General features: G+C 44.6%; 1 protein-coding gene across 1 annotated transcript in view; it reads left to right on the top strand.

Moving 5' to 3' along the window:
- Window positions 1-6: 6 nt before the first annotated feature.
- Window positions 7-20,703, top strand: part of MTCL1 (microtubule crosslinking factor 1) — a 125,503-nt gene continuing 104,806 nt past the window's right edge. Inside the window, 3 exon segments of the mRNA XM_017864694.1 lie at window positions 7-653; window positions 10,948-11,172; window positions 12,860-13,018. Of these exon segments, the coding sequence (XP_017720183.1) occupies window positions 618-653; window positions 10,948-11,172; window positions 12,860-13,018 (420 nt within the window). The 5' untranslated portion in view covers window positions 7-617.

Below are 20,703 nucleotides of genomic sequence, written 5' to 3' on the forward strand. Positions count from 1 at the left end.
GGAGGGCGGCGCGCGTGGCGCCCGCGGAGCCGCTGTCCCGGGCTGGGAAGCCTCCTGGAGCCGAGCCGCCGCCCGCCGCTGCCAAGGGCCGCAAAGCCAAGCGCGGCTCCCGGGCGCCACCCGCCCGCACCATCGTCCCCTCGACCCCGGCCGCCCGGATTCCTGCCGTGACCCTGGCGGTGACCTCGGTGGCCGGGTCTCCGGCCCGCTGCTCGCGCATCAGCCACACGGACAGCAGCTCCGACCTCTCCGACTGCCCCTCCGAACCCCTGTCCGACGAGCAGCGCCTGCTCCCTGCCGCCAGCAGCGACGCCGAATCTGGCACGGGTTCCAGCGACCGAGAACCCCCCCGAGGAGCGCCGACGCCGAGCCCCGCAGCCCGGGGAGCGCCGCCGGGCAGCCCCGAGCCCCCAGCGCTCCTCGCCGCGGGCTCCTGTCCCGGGGGCTGGAGCATCCCGGGCGGAGTTTCCGGGGGTTTCGCGGGGCCCGGCGCGGCGGAGGATGCCCGGGGTCGCGCACCGCCGGAGCGACCAGTCCCCGGGACCCCCAAGGAGCCCAGCCTGGGCGAGCAGCCTCGGCTCGTGCCAGCGGCGGAGGAAGAGGAGCTGCTGCGGGAGATGGAGGAGCTGCGCTCGGAGAACGACTATCTCAAGGTGAGCCGCGCCTCGGCCGCAGGTGTCCCGGGGCGCCCCCGGAGGGCCTGACTGCGGCGGGGACCCGCCAACCCCGCCTTCCTGGGCCTGTCCAGCGCCTTCTCCCTCCTGCCCTCCGCAGTTCTGCCCCCGCATTGTCAGGCGTTGGGAACTTAAGCCCAAACTTCTGGAAGGAGCAGCAAGACCTGGGGGTCTCCGCCAGTTCGCAACCCACTTCGCTGTTCTCGCGTCTAGAACTCTTGCCTCTCTTCGCTGATACTTTTACTTTTGTTGACCTGTTGGGGCCTAGGAGGCTGTAATCGTTTTGGGGACCTCAGCCGAAACCCCCGTCCCCGCTCAGAACGTGCCAGCCTCGCCTGTGGGAACAGGTGATCCTTCCCCAGAGAGCTCTAGCCGGGCCACGTGCGGGCGTGGCGGTTCAGGACAATGCCACTGGGGGGCCCCGGCTGCGGACCCGCCCGCCCCTTCTCCTGCAATTATAGAAAGAGCTGGGGGCCCTCAGGGTCTCCTGGGCTCCGACATCCAGGGTAGAGGGGGCCGCGCCGTTTTCGGTGACCAAGCTGAAGCTCAGTAGTGGTCCCTGGAGTGTGGCCCGGGTGGAGGAGCAACAGCGTTGCGCGGGCCAGTCCTTTGTAAGCATCCAGGAGCAGGCTTTCTGTGTCGGGAGAGGCCACGCCAGCACTTTCTAAGGAATCGCGGCGCCTGCTGCACTCTGAGTATTTTCCAGCAGGGCCTGCGGGCAGTGGCCTCTTAGTCGCCTTAGCACTGGGTGCTTAATCCGGCTCCATCTTTTCTCCACGAAGGGGGGCTGACGCTGCAGACTGGGTTCCCGGGGTCAGGACGATCCAGGTGACTTGAGAGAAAATAAGGGGAGTTGTACTGATAGCAACTGTTGTATTTATTGTTATCTTCAGGTTCGTAAACAACTCCAGTGGTATAAATCTGTGTATCTGTTAAGTCTTAATGAGCAGCCTTCAAACCCAGGGGTGTGGCCCTGCTTCTTCAGGGGTTTATGTGATTTCAGCTGTTTTCTCAGCAAATGATGAGCCTAACCAATACGGGCCAGTTGTTGGCTAGTGGGGTTGAGGACTGGATTTTAAGGTGAATGGTGGTGAAGTCTGCAGTTCACAATCAGAGCACGTTAACACTGCTGGGCGGTCCCAAGCCTGAATCTCTTATGGAGCTGCTCCAACCAGCTGAGCCTTGTGGTTACTTTACTTTGTGCAAGAAGTAACAGGCAGAGAAAGAGAGGTGACAGAATAAAGATTGGGACTTACAGCAGGATGTCTCAGATAGTGTGTTTGCTTTTGTCACTTACTCTTAGGTAATAGACAACGGAGTGAAGTTCAAAGGCAACTATGTTGCGGGTGACTCCATCATGAAAGCAGCTGTTTTGTAAATATCCAACAAATGTAAGCTCCCTGAGGGTGACAAAGATAATCTTGTTTCTGTATCCTCGGCTCTTAGCATAACCCCTGACTTACTTTCTGATTGAATGGTGTTTATCCAAATGACTGCTATGCAAGCGAAAATTGTATTTCTTTAAAGAAGTTTCTCATTATACCTTTGATCTTAAGGTACGCTATCCATCATTTTGAAGTTCATTCTTGCTGCAGCTGGTTATTTGCTTTATTTTTTCGCAATGAATGAAATGTGTCTGAGCCTGGAGTCTCATATAGTGTATTTGGTATTTCAGTGGATCTTCCCAACAACATAGCGTTATGGTGGTGGTATCATGGTCATAACTACTATTTCACAGACGGAGATGCTGAGAACCTAAAACAGAAATGACTTGGCCAAGGTCATACAATGAGTAAGTGGTGGCACCTGTGTTTCCCCAGCACCTGTGCCCATTTTACTGCACCGGGATGCAGCCCTATTTACAGCGAGGCTGCTTTCCTCTGAGCACACTGCTTCTGAGTTGTTTTCATAGCTCAAAATGTTCCCTGTGGTGAGCTTTTCTAGGGGCCCTCTGTTTTCTTTTCAGGTGAGAGGGCTGTCATGCCCGTCTCTCCACTAGCCTCTGTACGAATGGTCACATAAATCCCACTGCCAGTGTTTCAGTTGTGAGGACTGTTCAGTTGCCATTTACTGTGGAGGAGGTGTCACTTGCATCCATTTACTCTGCCTGAGCCCACTTCCCCACCCTTCCTCTGGCAGCAGGGGAGAGAAGAGGGTTCTGAAGGAGGCTAGCAAACCAGATGATTACGTGTATGCATGTGAGGTACTCACTTGGTCACTTAGAAGCTTAAATGACAATAGTTCAGTTCGGGAAAGAAACGCAAGGATCCTAATGGACTTTTTTTCTACAGGTCATGGAGCCTGCCCACATGTGCAAAATTGGGTCCAGAGCTTCAGGGACCCCATGGGGCAGAGGCAGTAGTCACGCCTTTGCAGTGGTGGTTAGCGTGTGCCCTTTATAAATCAAAACTTCTCTTTTTGTTGTTTTCAGGGGTACTTTTTTCTCTTTTCTTTTCTTTTTTCTAGAGAGACAGAGTCTTGCTCTGTGGCCCAGGCTGAAGTGCAGTGGCATGATCATAGCTCACTGTAACCTTGAAATTGAGCTCAAGTGATCTTCCTGCTTCATCCTGCTAAGTAGCTGGGACCACAGGTACACACCACCAAGCTGGGCTAACTTTTTAAATTTTTTATAGAGACAGGGTCTGGCTATGTTGTCTAGGCTTGTCTTGAACTCTTGGCTTCAAGTGATCCTCCCTCCTTGCCCTCCTAAAGTGCTAGGATTACAAGTTTGAGCCTCTGTGCCCCGTAGGGGTACTTTGTAAAGAGGGTAGATAAAAGTACATCCTTGACTTGCTGCTTTGTTAGGGAGCGCTGCACAGAACTAACTGTCAGGTTTAGATACAGCATCCATCTATTCCATTGTATCTGACAAGAGGCTTGGCCCACAGATTTTACGTTGTTGTATTCTGGAGGATTCCAAGTAAGTGCTGTCATCATTGTTGTACAAGACTGTCGCAGTTTCTGAACTAGAATGACCAAAGCCCAATTCAGCAGAAAAATAAGTCCAGCAAAACCTTAGGAGGATGTCCTATGGATCAGGACATTTAAGTGGAATTATCTTGGCTTTTAGACAGGCTGCTGTATTATTTTATTTTATTTTATTTATTGTTTTTGAGACAGAGTCTTGCTGTGTTGCCCAAGCTGGAGTGCAGTGGCGTGATCTCGGCTCACTGCACCCTCCGCCTCCCAGGTTTAAGCAGTTCTCCTGCCTCAGCCTCCTGAGTGGCTGGGATTACAAGTGCCTGCCACCATGCTTGGCTAATTTTTGAATTTTTAGTAGAGACAGGGTTTCACCATGTTGGGTTGGCCAGGCTGGTCCTGAACTCGTGACGTCAGGTGATCCGCCTGCTTTGGCTTCCCAAAGTGCTGGGATTACAGGCATGAGCCACCATGCCCGGCCTGGCCTGTATTTTTTAAAATAGCCAGTGTCAACAGAGAAGTGGACACCTTCTGTTGTGCTGTAACAGAGCACAATTTCATCATTCCTGACTCTGCTTTCTGTTCCTTCTCCACCTTCATCAAATGGTGCCTGGGTGACTAGGTGAAAAATGCAAAATCAATCCAGGTAGCTGGCTTTTGTGTGAAAACACAGACAGAAAAGCACTCTTGTCGTCCTTTGACCTCTGATAAACTCAAATACATTTGGAAGTATTCTGAAATTCAGGTGAGCGCTTCAGCTGAGTTATCCAAAGGCCTGGGCTTCTCGTTAAAACCCAGGCACTTTCTTAATGTTGAGGACGTCGGCAAAGTGCTGGTGTGTTCCTTCCGCGCCAGGCTGCCAGAACTGTTTTGCTCGAGTGCTCTGAGACAATCAGACAAGCCGGAGTGCTCATTGTCAGCATATTAATTATGTTCTCTGTTTCCACAGGCTTTTCAGGAGGACTTAATCAGTTGGCATTTACTAGCCTATTTTGAAAATGCTTTTAGTGGCCATAACCTCACACCTCCCCCACCCCCAAATAGTGTCCTCTTGCCATGCTGACCTCCGCAGGGTGGGTGAGGATTGGGGTGGGAGAGCCGTTTCTTTTTGCTTTGCTTTCTCAGTTATTTCATAGGAATTGTTTTTTGTTAAAAGAAAACAAGCTGGTGCTAGATACAGGGGCAGATAAAATTGGCTTCTTGGAGAGGAATGTGATTTCCTAAGGGAGAGGTTGAGCTTTGGTTTTATGGGTTGCAGTGTCTCACTGCTGATCCAAGCTTACCATCGTACTTCTCGTTGGAGTTAGCCTTTTGAGTTTCAAGCCCTGACCTGGTTTGTGACATTTGGCTGCCGGGCTGCCCAGGTGCCGGGCGCTCGGTGTGGCCTGGGGGTGGAGGGGCACTTGGAGAGGAGCGCAGGCGGTGCTCTGCCGCTGATGTGTCTCAGCGCCTCCTTGCTCCCCGAAATCCTTTCTCTTTCGGAAGGGTTAACATGGACAGTATTCCCCATTCTTTCCCGACATTCGCTGTCCATACCCGCTGTGTATTCAGCCAGTGAAAGAGAGTGGCTGTGATCATTTTCAGTGGCATCTAACGTAGGCGAGAGCTGTGGCCACCAGGTGCTGGCTGGACCGTCACCTGGTAGACAGTGGGAGTGGCCCTGCACCTCCTTAGTTACAGCTGGAACTCTTGGAGGAGAACATTTCCCTTGTCTGGAGGGAAGTGAGGTGGATTATTCGTATGTTACAAAAGACAGTAGTTTCTGTCTGCCCAGAAGATAGAATTATTGCAGCAGTAGCCAGATGACTGCTTCTACCATCCAAACTGGGTCTATTTAAAGAGGAGGTGCTAAAATAGAGATAGTTACTGATTTTGGGTATTTAAAAGAGATTCAGATTTTCATATAGTTATTAACATGATTAAGAGTTTTCATCACTTATACTAAGAAACCATGGATTTGGTTTTATATATTCATGAATAACTATCCTGTTAGAGGTTTTCATCGAAACATGTAATTTTAATCTTGGTTTGCTCTAGTGCACACATGGTACCTCATTATTCCTCTAATTTGAGATACATGATAAGGCTTGATTTGTCGGCCACAGGCAAAGGGGAATAGTTGACTGGACTTCACAGTGCTTCAAGATTTCATTTTATATACAAAACTTAAAAAGATGTTTAATTGAAACTAGCTTTTCAATGAGGTAATGATCTAACACTTGAGCATCCTCTAGACTTGATGTTAATTCAGTAAAAAACTATTAAGGACAGTTTTTTTTTCTTATTTCTGTGTATAAAATGACAATAGCAATTTTCCGATTTTATTTACTATATCTTAAGTTACACCTGTCAGAAACATCATATACTCTGCTTGATTTGATTTACGTAAATTTTTAGTAGGCAGATGTCGTTAAGGTTCTGCAATACAGTTTTCTAAATTGGAGCATGCCGTGAGAAAATTAATGTAATGTTAGTTTGAAAATCACTATCCATCATGACCCTAATTCCAATAATCATGGTTTTTGCTTTTCAGATGGCTGCTGCCAGCTTACATGGTTTATAATTTGCTTCTCTTTAACTGCTTTTCACTGAACCTGAAAATTACTTTTTTCTAGGCTCTCTGGGAAGAGTTGAAATACTGGCCCTGGTCCTATCTCTGCAACAGACCAATGGTGGAAAGCCATTTATACTTAGAGAATCTCAGTTTCCTCATTTTAAAGATGGGAGTATTAGCCAGGCATGGTGGCATGTGCTTATAATCCCAGCTACTCAGGAGGTTGAGGCAGGAAGATCACTTGAGCCCGGGAGCTCAAGGTGGCTGGCAGTGAGCCATGGTTGCACCGCTGTGCTCCAGGTTGGGTCACAGAGTGAGACCCTGTCTCTTTAAAAATAGGAGGGAAGAGGCATGGATATCTTTGCCGCACATTGCAGTGTCTTCCTAAGAACCAGTTGCTCTAATGGATATGCTTGTGTGTTGTCACTTGTCGAGCTGTAAATGTTAGGCTGCTTTTATTGGTTTACACTGATGGTCGGCTTTTAAAAGTACAATTGAAGGTCTGTTATTGTTTCATTTGTCCAGGTTGAAGCAAATAATTTATAGTATTTACTTGAAAGAGTGTGTGTTTGAAAGCAGACAGGCCTGGGTTTGCAGTGTGGCTTCAAGTTTACTAGATGTGAAGCTTTGGACACATGTAACTAGCCTCGGTTTTTTTTTGTCTAGAAACTGTGTAATATGTTCCTGATAGGGTTATTGTAGGGTTAGTAATGAGGGTGAGGTGCTTAATAAACGACGCCTGTTCTGTAAATTTAGATAAAATATGAATTATAAGAGCAGTGATTTAAATACATGCAGTTATGGTGCATTAGTCCATTTTTATACTTCTGTGAAACACTAGACTGGGTAATTATTATAAAGATAAAAGGGTTTAATGGACTCACAGTTCCACATGGCTGGGGAGGCCTCACAATCATGGTGGAAGGCAAAGGAGGAGCACAGACTCATGTTACATGGAGGCACGTAAGAACTGTGCAGGGGAGCTGCCCTTTGTAAAACCATCAGATCTCTTTTGAGACTTACTCACTATCACGAGAACAGCACAGGAAAAACCCGCCCCCATGGTTCAGTTACCCTCCCACTGGGCCCCTCCCATGGCACGTGAGGATTATGGGAGCTATAGCTCAAGATGAGATTTGAGTGGGGATCCATGTGGTATGGGGAACCATATCATATGGTCTCTCCCTAATTTTCTTTTTTCTTTTCTTTATTTTTTTTGAGACAAAGTCTCACTCTGTCACCCAGGCTGGAGTGCAGTGGTGCCATCTCTGCTCACTGCAAGCTCTGTCTCCTAGGTTCACGCCGTTCTCCTGCCTCAGCCTCCTGAGTAGCTGGGACTACAGGTGCCCGCCACCACGCCTGGCTAATTTTTTGTATTTTTAGTAGAGATGGGGTTTCACCGTGTTAGCCAGGGTGGCCTCGATCTCCTGACCTCGTGATCCGCCCCCTCGGCCTCCCAAAGTGCTGGGATTACAGGTGTGAGCCACCGCGCCCGGCCCCTAATTTTCTTTTCAGTACAACTAATGTTGGTGATATTTGTGCCAAAAAATATTGCTATTTACATCTGGCCTACTCAATGATGTGGAGGCGTGGTTGCATCTAGCCCTCGAACAGTTTTCGTCACCTGTAACATATGTATAAAAATGTAGCATTTAACATTAGGGTGGATATGGGTTCTCCTGTGGCAAAGTCTGAAAGCTAGAGATGTTTTATACCTGGAAGCTGTACCTTGCATCTTAGGGCTGTATTGCATTTTAAAAACTTTTGTCTGAGTTAAGATAATCCCAGGCATTAATGACTCTGGAAGGCTTTCTGGAAGGAAGAACAATCGCAAACTATTCTTTTCATGAACAGAATGGCCAAAGTCACTGTATATTTGTATGTAGGGATATACATATACATATATTGACTTAGTGTTGAACATTTAGTGATTATTGCTTGTATTGAACCGATTTGTATTAATGACTCAGTGAAACAATTACCTCTTTACTCAGAAACAAGCATTGGCTATTAGGTTCTTAAAGTCTGATCCATTAAGTTTCATGGATGGGGTGCGAATCAAACTTGACGTTGATTTTTGAAGATTCAGAACTAACTTCCCACTCTGTTGAAAGAGTGACAACCACAAGGCTCATTTTAAAGCGTTCAGTCTGCAGTTGACCTCCTCTAGGAGTGGGTAGTGCAGGGGTACAGCTCCCATAGGGCGTCATCAAAGCCTCAGTGATCAGGCATCAGTAACAGCCTCCTCTTTGTGGAAGATTTCTGAAAAGTTGGCAAGCACTGTCCTGAAAGAGCTGTGTTCTCTGGTCCCCTGAAGAGCCCAGACCACCCATTCTGTTTATGTGTGTTCAGCTGATCAGCTCCTATGCTCAGTTCAGTAACTTCCAGTTCCAGTAGATCTCACCACAAGGACCAGGATTTACCAGGAGAGATTTCCATGGAGGAAAAAAGAAATGAAACTCGGTTAGAGTTCACAACGTTTTCAGTGTTAAGATTGATCTTTCTTAAGACACATTAGGACATCTTATATTTTTAATATTTTCATCTTTGGTATAGAAATTCTGTAGGAACATTTAGGAGCCAAGAAGAAGAACATTTTATGCATTTGACTACTGGGAAGTTGGTGAAGCTTTCTTCTTTAACATCTGTTCTCCTTGGTAGCCTATTGAAACAGGCTCCAGTTGAGTCCTGGTCAAGTGAGTAGCTCATTCTCTTGATGGGATAGTGTAGGCAGAGTGGAGAGAACCTACAGGCTGGATTGGGGGATGAGTTGCCATATCTGTGCCCTATCCAGTCAACCATTGTGTATAGCTAAGGTTGACTGAAGCATCTTCGTCACCCCATTTTGTGCCAATTCTTATTTTTCCATAAGGATTCCCAATTTTATTTGTTGTGTTTCTTGTACTTAATCTTGCCTAGGATAAACACATCTTCAGGAGATTTCTTTTTGTTCTTTTTTTTTTTGTCTGAGGCTCAGATGTTGGGCACGTTGTTTTATATTGTTAGTCAATTCCTGGTTTTAAGAATAAATACAGGATTAGCATGAGTGGTAAGAATCCAGGAACAAACTACATAGCAGGACAAGAATGGACAATTAGGGTGTCTAAGTGTAGGAGATACTTTTTTTTCTTGAACCTTAATATTAATTGAATAAAGTAAATGGGAATAACTGAGTGCATGCTATTCTGGAGGCATCTAAAACTATCAATTATGAAACCAGTCAAGAAAATCCCTAGAGTGTTTTCTTAATCTTCCTCCTTTCAAATTGTTCCTCCTTTAAATCTTGTGTAACACTTCAGTAGTGTGAATATCTCATACCTGCAGCTACATCTGTGGGTTTGGTTAGAAGCTTTCATCATTGGGCTGCAAGACTGGAACAAAGCGAGCATGCAGTTGTGTCTGATGTTAGCTGCCTTTCTGACTTGGTGTTTGTAAGTGTTCACTGGTGCACCTGTGTGTTCATTCAGCCATATTTATTGAGGGCCTACTGTGTGCTCCATGCTGCTCTGGATGCAGAGAAGAGCAAGACAGACAAGCTTGCTCCCCTCTGAAGCTTACCTTGTTAGTGTAGGTGACCGACAGTAAGTAGGAAAAATACCAATACTATTAGATGGCACTCAGAGGTGGGAAGGAAATAGAGCCAGCAAGAGACTAGAGACTTGGGAGCTGATGAGGGTGGTCAGGGGAGGCTTTGCATAACCTCAGATTATATGAGGGAATGAACTCTGCAGAGATCTGGAGTGGGGAGTGTTTTCAGAAGTGGGAATAGCAGGTAAGGTCTTGAGGCCTGAAGAAGCAAAGGTGCGAGCAGTCTCAGACCCTGCAAGGCTAGTTGTGGGCAGGGAGGGAGTGTGGCCAGGAGGCCCTGGGAGGCCTGGAAAGAAGGAAGCCCCTGGAGGGTTTGAGAAGGGAGTGAGGTGGTCTGATTTGCACATTAAAAGGATCGCTCTGCTGGGTGGGGGACAGACTATAGGGGGATTAAAGGGCCAGCTGGGCAGTGGGCACCTGTGTGTCTCCACTTATATCTGTGTGTGGCTCCCCTCCCCCAGGGAGGGAGGCCTGGACCAGGGGGATCTGTCCAGAAGAGGCACAGCTCTGGCTGAGGGCTTGGCTGCGAAATGGGAGGGAAGGGAGAGCCAGGAATGACCCCTTGGGTTCTCCTGTATTCATGGTATGTTCCTGTGGACAGCAGAGTGGAGGTGTGGGAAATACAGGATAGGTGAATGGGAGAAAACATACCCAGTGTGTATTTAAAATAATGGATAATGTCTCATTTGTGGATAGAGTCGCTTAGTCAATGCTGAGATGCGTCTTGTGGAACAGAATTTTTGGGACATTTACAGATATGTTATAGTTCCAGGGCAATTCGCAGTTGTTATCCTACTGAAGTGTATGTTCTTTGAAGGCAGGGTCCCTATGATTCATCTTAGTACCTAGGTTTTGCCTTAGAGATAAAAGCTTAGGTCAATGTTTGGTTTGAATCGAAAGGTTCGATTATCTGCAGAGTTGATTTTATTTGATTATGTAAGGAGATGTTGGGAGTGGGATAAGTTCTGAGAGGCCACAATGAATAATCCAGTTTTTTAGCTTCTGATTACATAAGATTTGAACATACTCAATTATATTATCTCGTGCAAATTTCCAGAGATTCTGCTGCCTGTCACACAGGCGTGGCCATGAGCTGATGGGTAAGCGTGCAGGTTTTCAATATTTAGTATTGAGGAGCGGGGATGAAGGAGAGACACACCATCCTTTTTTGATGTACTTGGCTCATAAATCTTCTCTGTCTGGTTTGCATAGGATGAGTTAGATGAACTCCGTGCTGAGATGGAAGAGATGAGAGACAGTTATTTAGAGGAAGATGTTTACCAGCTGCAGGAACTTCGGCGAGAACTGGACCGTGCTAATAAAAACTGCCGAATCCTGCAGTACCGTCTTCGGAAAGCTGAGCAGAAAAGCCTGAAAGTGGCTGAGACGGGTCAGGTGGATGGCGAGCTTATTCGAAGCCTGGAGCAGGACTTGAAGGTGAGTGAGAGGGGTGGTGCGTCCACCCCCGAGGCTGCTGTGGGCCGGCTGGCCACGTGCACATTTCCCTGCTGTTTTTTTCCTGCTTGTGCCTGTCTCTACAGATTGCAGCATAAATAGTCTTGGTTTGCTTTATGGCTTATAGAGTGTATGTAGTTGTGTGACTTTGACAGCCCAGGTTTAAATTTGTCATAATATTAACTTTAAAAAAATGATAATAATCTGCGATAACAAAGAATTAATACCTGCCAATGGGTCTGACAATTGGATAGAAATTCTGCAGAAACTCTGAAAGTTCTGAAATTAAAAAAAAAAAAAATCTATTGTAAAAAAATCTATTATCAGTGTAGTCAAAGGCCACTCTTAAAAGTTGACCATATCACTTAACATGTTTTATGGTTATTTAGGTTTCCAGGATGCAGAAATCCTGACATTCCCATAACCCAAGCGAGACTTGTGTAGTGAGGATCTAACGCCAGGAGAAATCATCACAAATTGTCTAAGGTGTCTTTGAGAACCGCTGGGAGAAGTGGGAATAATGGGAAGAAATCCCAGACTTTATGCCATTTTCTCTCCGTGGCCAGCGAGGCCCTCATGACCTGATTATCAAATCATTTATCTAGAGATGAATTATGCATACTGTTCTCTTTATTACCAGAGTACTTGTGAAATCTCATCTAGCCTTTCAGTATGATAACAGGAAAAGAACCTCTGTAATTCTACCAAAGTTATAAACCACTAACAAAATGTCATTCAGTGTAATAAAGGGTGATTTATATTTCGCTTACAAGGCCTCTTTCCGCATTTGCTTTTAGAAGGTAAACATGTTTAACTGCTTTGCTCATTCAAATGGTTTACCGTACCAGAGCCATAGTACAAAATTTAAAACTTGACTACATTGAACATCTTATGCATGCAGAATTTTTTTTTTATTATTTTAGAGATAGGATCTGCTCTGTCACTCAGGCTGGAGCGCAGAGGCACCATCATAGCTCACTGTTACCTCACACTTCCTAGGCTCAAGCGACCCTCCCATCTTCACCTCCCGAGTAGCTGGGACTATAGGCATGCACCACCGTGCCTGGATTATTTTTTATTTTTATAATTTTTTAGAGACAGGGTCTCACTGTGGTTCCCAGGCTGGGCTCAAACTCCTGACCTCAAGTGATCCTCCTTTCTTTGCCTCCCAAAGTGCTGGGATTACGGGCAACTTACTTGTTTTGTTAGCAGGTGGGTTCGGTATTACTTTAGTGAATAGAAATGTTTGTTTACTATTATTTAAATTTCTCGCTTGAAGCCCGTGAGCCTGGGCAGAATTGGCATGCTTGGTGATTATCTGTGGGGGAGGAAGGTTATCCAAAGTGAGCTTTAAAAACAATTTATTTTAAAGCCATTTAACTTTAGCAGTTGGGGGGGGTTGTATACCAACTTTAGTGACAGTAATGTTAGCACGTTCTGATAATGCACCACTATCAGACCAGCCAGAGTGGCCTTTTAGTCCAGATGTTGATGTCATTTTTAAACGAATCTCCTCCTCCTTTTAAAAATAGGTCGGTTATGTACTGCCAGGGTCTTTGCTATGTGGTGCAATATCATATTAATGATTTTGCCTCTGACATTTTCTGATAGTACCCTTAGCACACACAAAGCCTCATATCCTGATAATGATCTCTGTGGGTCAATGCAGGTAGCCAAAGATGTATCTGTCAGATTGCACCACGAACTTAAGACGGTGGAGGAAAAGCGCGCTAAAGCTGAGGATGAAAACGAAACTCTCCGACAGCAGATGATTGAAGTGGAAATATCCAAACAGGCCCTCCAGAATGAGCTGGAGAGACTGAAAGAGGTAATCCAGAACCGTGGGGATCCTGCCCCTTTGGATTTAATAAGGAGGAGCTTGGAACTCCAAGTGCCCCCTTCTCATTGTGGTCGAAAGCCGGGGTTGGCAAACCATGGCCTGTTTGGCTCAGAAGTTAGATTGTTTTTACGTTTTTTTCCTAGCATGGTAAACAAACAAGCAAACAAGCAAAACTCGCAGGGAGGAAAGCCCCCAAAAGCAAAGAAGACTATGGATTCAATACTGTGTGATGCTTGCGAAGCCTAAAATATTTTCTATCTGGCCATTTACAGAAAATGCTTACTGGGCCCTGGTCTAAAGCTATTTTTTGTAATTACCACTCGGATGAGCTGACCATTAATTCCTTTGATGTGTCCAAGTGGAGGCTATTATTGCTAGAATACAGAATTAAGAAGTAGCTTTTTTCCCCAGAGTCTTCTCCAGTGACCTGGATAGTCTGTTATGGTTGTCTATGAAAGCTGTGTAAACAGACAATGTATGTATGCCACCTATGTAGCTAAAATGAGTTAAATATAGACATTTTAAATTTTAGGGAGTGATTTTCTAGCAAAGTAGTCTGGAAAATGAGTATTTTTTTTTCATGTGCATACAGCAATGCGAATCCTGTTTTGTTATTGACTTCCATTATAAGATTAAAGCAGAGCGTTTTCTTGGAAAATGTCCTGCATGTGTTGAAATTAAAAGCCTTTGACGAAGGCTTTAAGCTTACAGTGAATTCTGGCATGTTACCTGCACCTGCCAACAGCCTTGCTTAGCGGCCCATTTTTCCTTTGGAAAAGTTTCCTGATTGACACGGTTCTTCCGTATCCATGCTCCCTCCCATCCGCTGCACCTGGTTCTGGCCCGCAAGGCTCTGGGTGGAGCTGTGCAGGTGTGGTGCAGGCCCTGCTCTCCAGGCGCCTCCATTTCAATCAGGTGCATAGACAATAAACAAATCACAGCAAAGTAGCAGGCGTGCCCCTCTCTGCTTCTGCCCCCACCCCTCCGCTCACAGCTGCCTAGGCCTCCCTGCTCTTCGCGCACGCATGCCCTCACCGGAAGGTTCTTTCTCCAGGCACTCACCTGTGTCTCATTCCCTTATCTCTTTCGGGTCCTGAGATTCACTCAGCCCCTCCCCTCCACACTCGTGAAATTTGTCCCCATCTCCACCCTGGCCAGCCCTGTTCACCTTCCCATCTGACAGATGTATTCTGGGACATTATTTGTCTATTGTCACCGCTTATCTGACAATGCTGTGTTTTCTTTCTCTTTCATCCCTCCCCTCCTTTACTGGTGCCCCTTCGGATCACAAGCTCTGTAGGGCAGGGACAGGGGCTTTGTCTGTCTGGCTCACTGTGGGGCCCTCTTGCCTGGAACAGTGCCTGGAACATGCTGAGTGGAGGAATGGATGAGGGGAGCAGAGCATAGAGCTGTGTGATCAGAGCATGCCTGGGAGATGAGGTGGCCTCCCAGAGGAAGAGGTTAGCTTCTGGGAGCTTGCTTTCATCACAGGTAACCCTCACCCCTTAACTTACACTTGTATCTGCCCCCAGGACTCCAGGAATTTGTCCTCTAACTGAGGATCTCTGCCTCAATTAATGTACCAGTTGCTGGTACTTTACTTCCCTCCCGTTCCTTTGTTCTAAGTTTGCTGGAATAATTTCCTTTCTCAGTCTGAGCCTGACCTTAACAGTTAGAGGGTAGAGAAAATAGTTTACAGTTGACTCTGGAACAACATGGGGATTGGGGGCATGGGGGTCATCTCCTGTGCAGTTGAAAATCTGTGCATGTCTTGTAGTCCTAGAGACTAGGGAGGCAGAGGTGGGAGGATTGCTTGTGCCCAGGACTTTGAGGCCGGCTTGGGCAGCACAGCAAGACCCTGTTTCTTAAAGAAAAAAAGAGAAAATAATGTATATAGCTTTTGACTTCCCCAAAACTTAACTAATAATAGCCTACTGTAGACTGGAAGCCTTACTGATATAAAATAGCCAATCAACACATATTGTGTATGTTGTATGTATTATGTACTGTATTCTTATAATAAAGCTAGAGAAAAGAAAATGTTGTTAAAATGAGAAGGAAGAGAAAATATATTTATTATTCATTAAGTGGAAATGGACCACCATAAAAGTCTTCATGCTCATAGTCTTCACGTTGAGTAGATAGAGGAGGAAGAGGAGGGTTTGGTCTTGCTGTCTCGGGTGGCGTAGGTAGAAGATTTGAGTGTAAGTGGACCTTCACAGTTCAAACGTATGTTGTTCAAGAGTCAATCAAAGAAGTATATTTTTTAAAATTTTATATGTGTATACATTTGTGTATAAATACATAAACATATAAATCTGTATTTTAAGTAGGTGAAGATTCTTTTGCATACATTTAAATGGATTTGTGTAGGACTTGGCATCTCTTTGGAGGAAGAAACGATTACTGTTGCTCTTGACATTCAAAAGCAAGGCCAGGGTGAGACAAGGATCTTCAGAGAGCCTGATGCTGGCTGAGGGTGGATGTGAGGAGAGAATGGAGAGGGATCAGCCCTCCCTTTGTAGGTTAGAATTACTGAGAGGAATTGTTCAATTAGGATGAAATAAGTATTTTACTTCCAGAGTTGCAGTTAGGGTGGGGGGACCGCATAGTTACACCAAACTTCGAAATGAATCATAAAACTGACAGGAGTCCCAGGAGGGTTAGATGCTGGTAGATTAAACTGGAAGCAGAGAACGGTGGCATCTCGTGATACAAGGTTCAAAGGTGGTGGAGGAAATATGTATTGGAAAATGCCAACTGCTGTCTTTGTGAATGGGTTCTTTTTGCAAAAGCCAGTACAAACAGGCTAAGCTTTGCTCTGGGATGAGGACAATATTTTTTCTATCCTGAGCCTCACTTTTTGTTGTTCACCCCTGGAGTTTTGTAAATGGATGTGTGACCTCCTGAAAACGGCAAGGATAGTTCATGGGTTGTGTGTGTGTGCGCAGCAGCAGTTGTCGCAGGTGTGTGTGTATCCCCTCGGCCTCGGGTCCATGAGACGGCGTCTCCGTGCCTTTTCTCCTCTGGAGTCTCTGAAGCTCGAGACTGTTTTCAGCTGCCTAGTGGACATCTCCAATATGAGTTTTTCCTAGCACTTTAGACTCTGTCCAGAAGAAACTCATCGCCCCTTGCCCCACCCTGTACCTGCTCTGTCTCCTGTTTGTGTAATGGTCCCTGAGCCCTTTCAGTCCCCAAGGCTGACAACGGTGTTACCCTTAACCCTCTTCTCCCTTCTTCAGCTGCTTGCTCGGTGCTGTAGGTTCGGCTTTTGCAGGCTTTGGACATTTCTTTCTCACTGATAGCTGATAGAACATGGATGAACCTTGAAAATCTGCTAAGTAACAGAAGCCAGACATACTGTTTGATTCCATTGATAAGAAATATCCAGAGTAGATGAATTCATATAGATGGAAAACAGATTCGTGGTTTCCAGGGGATGGGGAGAGGGGAGAAGTGGAACCAACTGTGTGATGGGCAGGCGGTTTCCTTTTGGGGTGATGGACATGTTTTAGAACGAGATAGATGTGGTGGCTGCACAAAACGTGAATGTACTAAATGCCTCTGAGTTGTGCCCTTGAAAATGGCTTGTTTTCTGTTACGTGAATTTTAACCTCAGCACTTTGGGAGGCTGAGGTGGGTGGATCACCTGAGGTCAGGAGTTCGAGACCAGCCTGGCTAACATGATGAAGTCCTGTTTCTACTAAAAATACAAAAAATTAGCCAGGTGTGGTGGCGCGCACCTGTAATCCCAGCTACTCCGGAGGCTGAGGCAGGAGAATCGCTTGAACCCAGGAGGCTGAGGTTGCAGTGAGCCGAGATCATGCCATTGCACTCCAACTTGGGCAACAAGAGCGAAACTCCATCTCAAAAAAAAAAAAAAAAAGATTTTTCTTTCTCCAGTCTATCAATACTTTTACCAGTTCCCTACCTCAGACGAGTATTTGAGAGCTGACAGTGTGGGCTGACCATGCACGTTGAATGTATACACGATTTCTGGTCCTTTCCTGTTCTCTCTGCATGCCAAAATTCTGACCATCTCACTCTGCTTAGACAGACAGACCTGCCTTGGCTTGTCTAACTCTTTCGCATGACACAGCAGCCTATTACCCCCGACCCATCCCCGGCTCCCTGTTGGGTTTCCCACTCCAGGGCTGTAGACATTGGCCTGAAATGGAAGAGCGGTTTAGAAGGATGATGGGGACTGTGCGCTCTGATTCTTTTTGAACTGCTAGAGGTGTGTCTTTGAAAAGTTACTTTCTCTATTGATAAAAAAGGGCTGATCTGGCTAGAATTGTCCCTTCCCACTAGCGAGCTTACTTGCTGACATCCTGTGCCTGTTCACTCTTGGAGTCTGTGACCCCAGGCACCCACATGCCCTCAGCTTGTACCAAAGCTCAAACAATTTTCATCTTTTTTTTTTTTTTTTTCTGATACATTTCTTCTAGTATTCAACTCTACCTATAGCGGAGTCTCTCAAAAAGTAGAAAATGGTTAACCTTGGCTTAGTTTCCACTTCTTAAAGATTGCTCTAATTCTTTCACTGAACAATATTTCATTCTACCCCCAATTTTTAGAGTTCTATTACAAGCTAGACACAAATAACGACTAGCCAGGTTAGCCAGCACTTACAGGGATGAGAGACATGTTCTAGATCATTCCGGTGAGCTCAGGTTATTGAAAGAGTCCCAGGGAACCAACCAAGAGACAGCTTCTTGTGGCCGCCTTTTCTCAAGCTCAGAAAATGACATGGATTCCCTGGGTTCGATTGAGACTTCTTTTGTGCATAATAAATACTCAGACTTTGTAATGATTCCTGTGTGCTTGAGAGGAATGTGTTTTGGGGTGCAGACTTTGATTTAAATCTATTAGATTGAAGACTTCAAACTTCAATTGTAACCCACAGCAAAAAGGGCATCATCACTCAATATACAACTATAAACAAAAGTTTAACAAAATAATGCTTAACTTTGTCATTTGGGGTGCACTCTGATATTTTCCATTCATAAAAAAATTTTTTAATGGTGGTTATAAGATTGATTTATAGTTCATTAGTGTATTGTTGCAATTTGGGAAAATGTGTTAACTCATTTGTTCACTGTATTCAAATTTTCTATATCCTTTATAGCTTTTTGTCCCATTATAATTATGCATTTTAATTTTATTCTTGTAATTTGTCAAACTTTGCCTTATGTATTTTGATGCCAAATTTTTAAGTGAAAACAGATTTAGGACTCTTCCTGGTGATGAGTTATTCCCTTTATCTGTTGGTAATGACCTCTTTATTCTAATGTATTGCTTTTTGCTGTAAAGTCTTTTTTATCTGCTTTCATCATCTATACCAAATTAGTTGGCTTGGGATAGCTTTTCTTTCAGTTTTTTGTGTTTTTTTTTTTTTTTCTTAAATAACAGACATTTATTTCTGCCAGTTCTGGAGGCTGGGAAGTTGAAAATCAAAATGCTAGTTAGTGTGGTTCCTGGTGAGAGCCCTTTTCCTTGCTTACAGATAGCTGCCTTCTTGCTGTGTTTTCATACGGCAGAGAGCATGAGACTGAGAATAAGAGAAGAGAGAGAGAGAGAGAGAGAGAGCGAGCAACAAGCACATGTTCTGGTGTTTCTTCCTCTTTTCATAAAGATATTAACCCCATCATGGGGCCAGGACCCCACCTCCATAGAACATCACGCTGAGGGTCAGGGCTTCCACATATGAATTTGGGGGAGGGCATAAATATTCAGTCCATAAAAAGGGGGAGAGAGGAGGAGGCAAGTTAGGAGGCTTCTCCAGTAAATCCTTGAGAGAGATGGTGGTGATCTGAACCCCAGGGTTTTGGTAATTCTTTTAAAAATTCTTTTCAATTTTAGATTCGGAGGCATGTGTACAGGTTTGCTACATGAGTATCTTGGTTTGGGCTTCTAGTGCACCCACCACCCAAACGGTGAACGTTGTACTCGGTAGATAATTTGTTTAAACCCTCACCACCATCCCCCCCATTCTCCCCGCGTAAGAACTCCCCAGTGTCTGTTATTTACGTCTTTGTGTCTGTGTTTACCCATTGTTTAGCTCTCACTTGTGAGAACATGCAGTATTTGACTTTCTGTGTCCGAATTATTTGACTTAGGATAATGGCCTCCAGCTCCATTCGTGTTGCTGTGGAAGACAGGGTTTCATTCTTTTTGATGGCTGCATAGTATTCCATGGTGTAGATATACCACACTTTCTTCATCTAGTTGTCTATTGATGGATACTTAAGTTGATTCCATGATTTTGCTATTGTGAATATTGCTTTAATAAACATATGAGCGTAGGTGTCTTTTTTATATAATGATTTATTTTGGGTAGATGCACATTAGTGAGATTGCCGGGTTGAATGGTAGTTCTATTTTTACTATTATTCCCCATACTGTTTTCCATAGAGTTGTACTAATCTGCATTCCCACTAACAGTGTATAAGAGTTCCTTTTCCTCCATATCCATGGCAGCATCTGCTGTTTTTTGATGTTTTAGTAACAGCCATTCTGACTGTTGTTTGATGATATCTCATTGTGGTTTTAATTTGCATTTCTCTGATGATTAGTGATGTGGAGCATTTCTTCATGTTTCTTGGCCCCTTATATGTGTTCAGTTGAGAAATGTCTGTTCATGTCCTTTGCGTAGCCTGGGATAGCTTTTCTATGGTTTCTTTAGTTTCTATTTTTCTATGTCATTATGTTTTCTGCGTATTTCTTGTGAACAGAATGTAGCTACATTTTTAAAAAATGGGATCTGAGACTCTTTTTTAAACTGATAAATTTAATCCATGTGTATGCATTGTGGCTACTGATGGTTTGCGTTTATTTCTATCATCGCATTTTATTTATTTTCCCTGCTTGTTCTTTCTCTCTCTCCTTCCTTCCTTCTCTCCCTCCTTCCTTCCTTCTCTCCCTCCTTCCCTCTCCTCCCTCCCTCCCTCTCCCCTTTCTTTCTTTGACTTCTGAGTTTTTAATTCTGTGTCTTAGTTGGGAAGTTATACGTTCTATTTTTGTTATTTTAATGATTACTCACATATTTAATATGCATGTTTGAATTGAAGTTTAAAACTAATCATTAGCTGTATTCTCCTCCTGAAGAATACAACCATCTTAGAAAGCTTCAACTTTAATCAAATCTTGTCTTTCATATGTTTTATATCATTTTAGCTTCATCTTTTTAAACTGACCTTTTAAAACCTTATTTAATAGCTAATGCTTGTTTAGATTAATTTATGGTTAATTTAATTGCCAGTTTGTTTACTTATCATTGCTTCTTGAGTGTTACTCCTCTGAGTTCAGTTTCCTTCTTGCTGATCTTTTAATACATCCTTCAGGGGTTCTTTTCAGTAAGCAGTATTGCCTGAAATGCTTTCATTTCATAATGTCTTGAAATCTATTTAGTTGGGCATGGAATTCCAACACTTTGAAGATAATATTTTATTATCTTTTGGCTCATTTTGCTATAGAGAGATCTGCTATCAGCATAATTTTTATTTTTGTAGCTAATCTGTCTTTACTTCCTGATGACTCTTACACTTTTCTTTTTGTGTTTGGTATTCTATAGTTTCTGTCCTCTTTATCTAGATTTATTCTTATTTTGCTGAACATTCACCATCAGTCTGATTAAATCTGTCATGAAATCTGGAGAGTTTTCACTCCAAATA

This window comes from Rhinopithecus bieti, unplaced genomic scaffold (genome assembly GCF_001698545.2).
Source record: "Rhinopithecus bieti isolate Rb0 unplaced genomic scaffold, ASM169854v2 scaffold_73682, whole genome shotgun sequence".
In the NCBI taxonomy this organism is placed as follows: domain Eukaryota; kingdom Metazoa; phylum Chordata; class Mammalia; order Primates; family Cercopithecidae; genus Rhinopithecus; species Rhinopithecus bieti.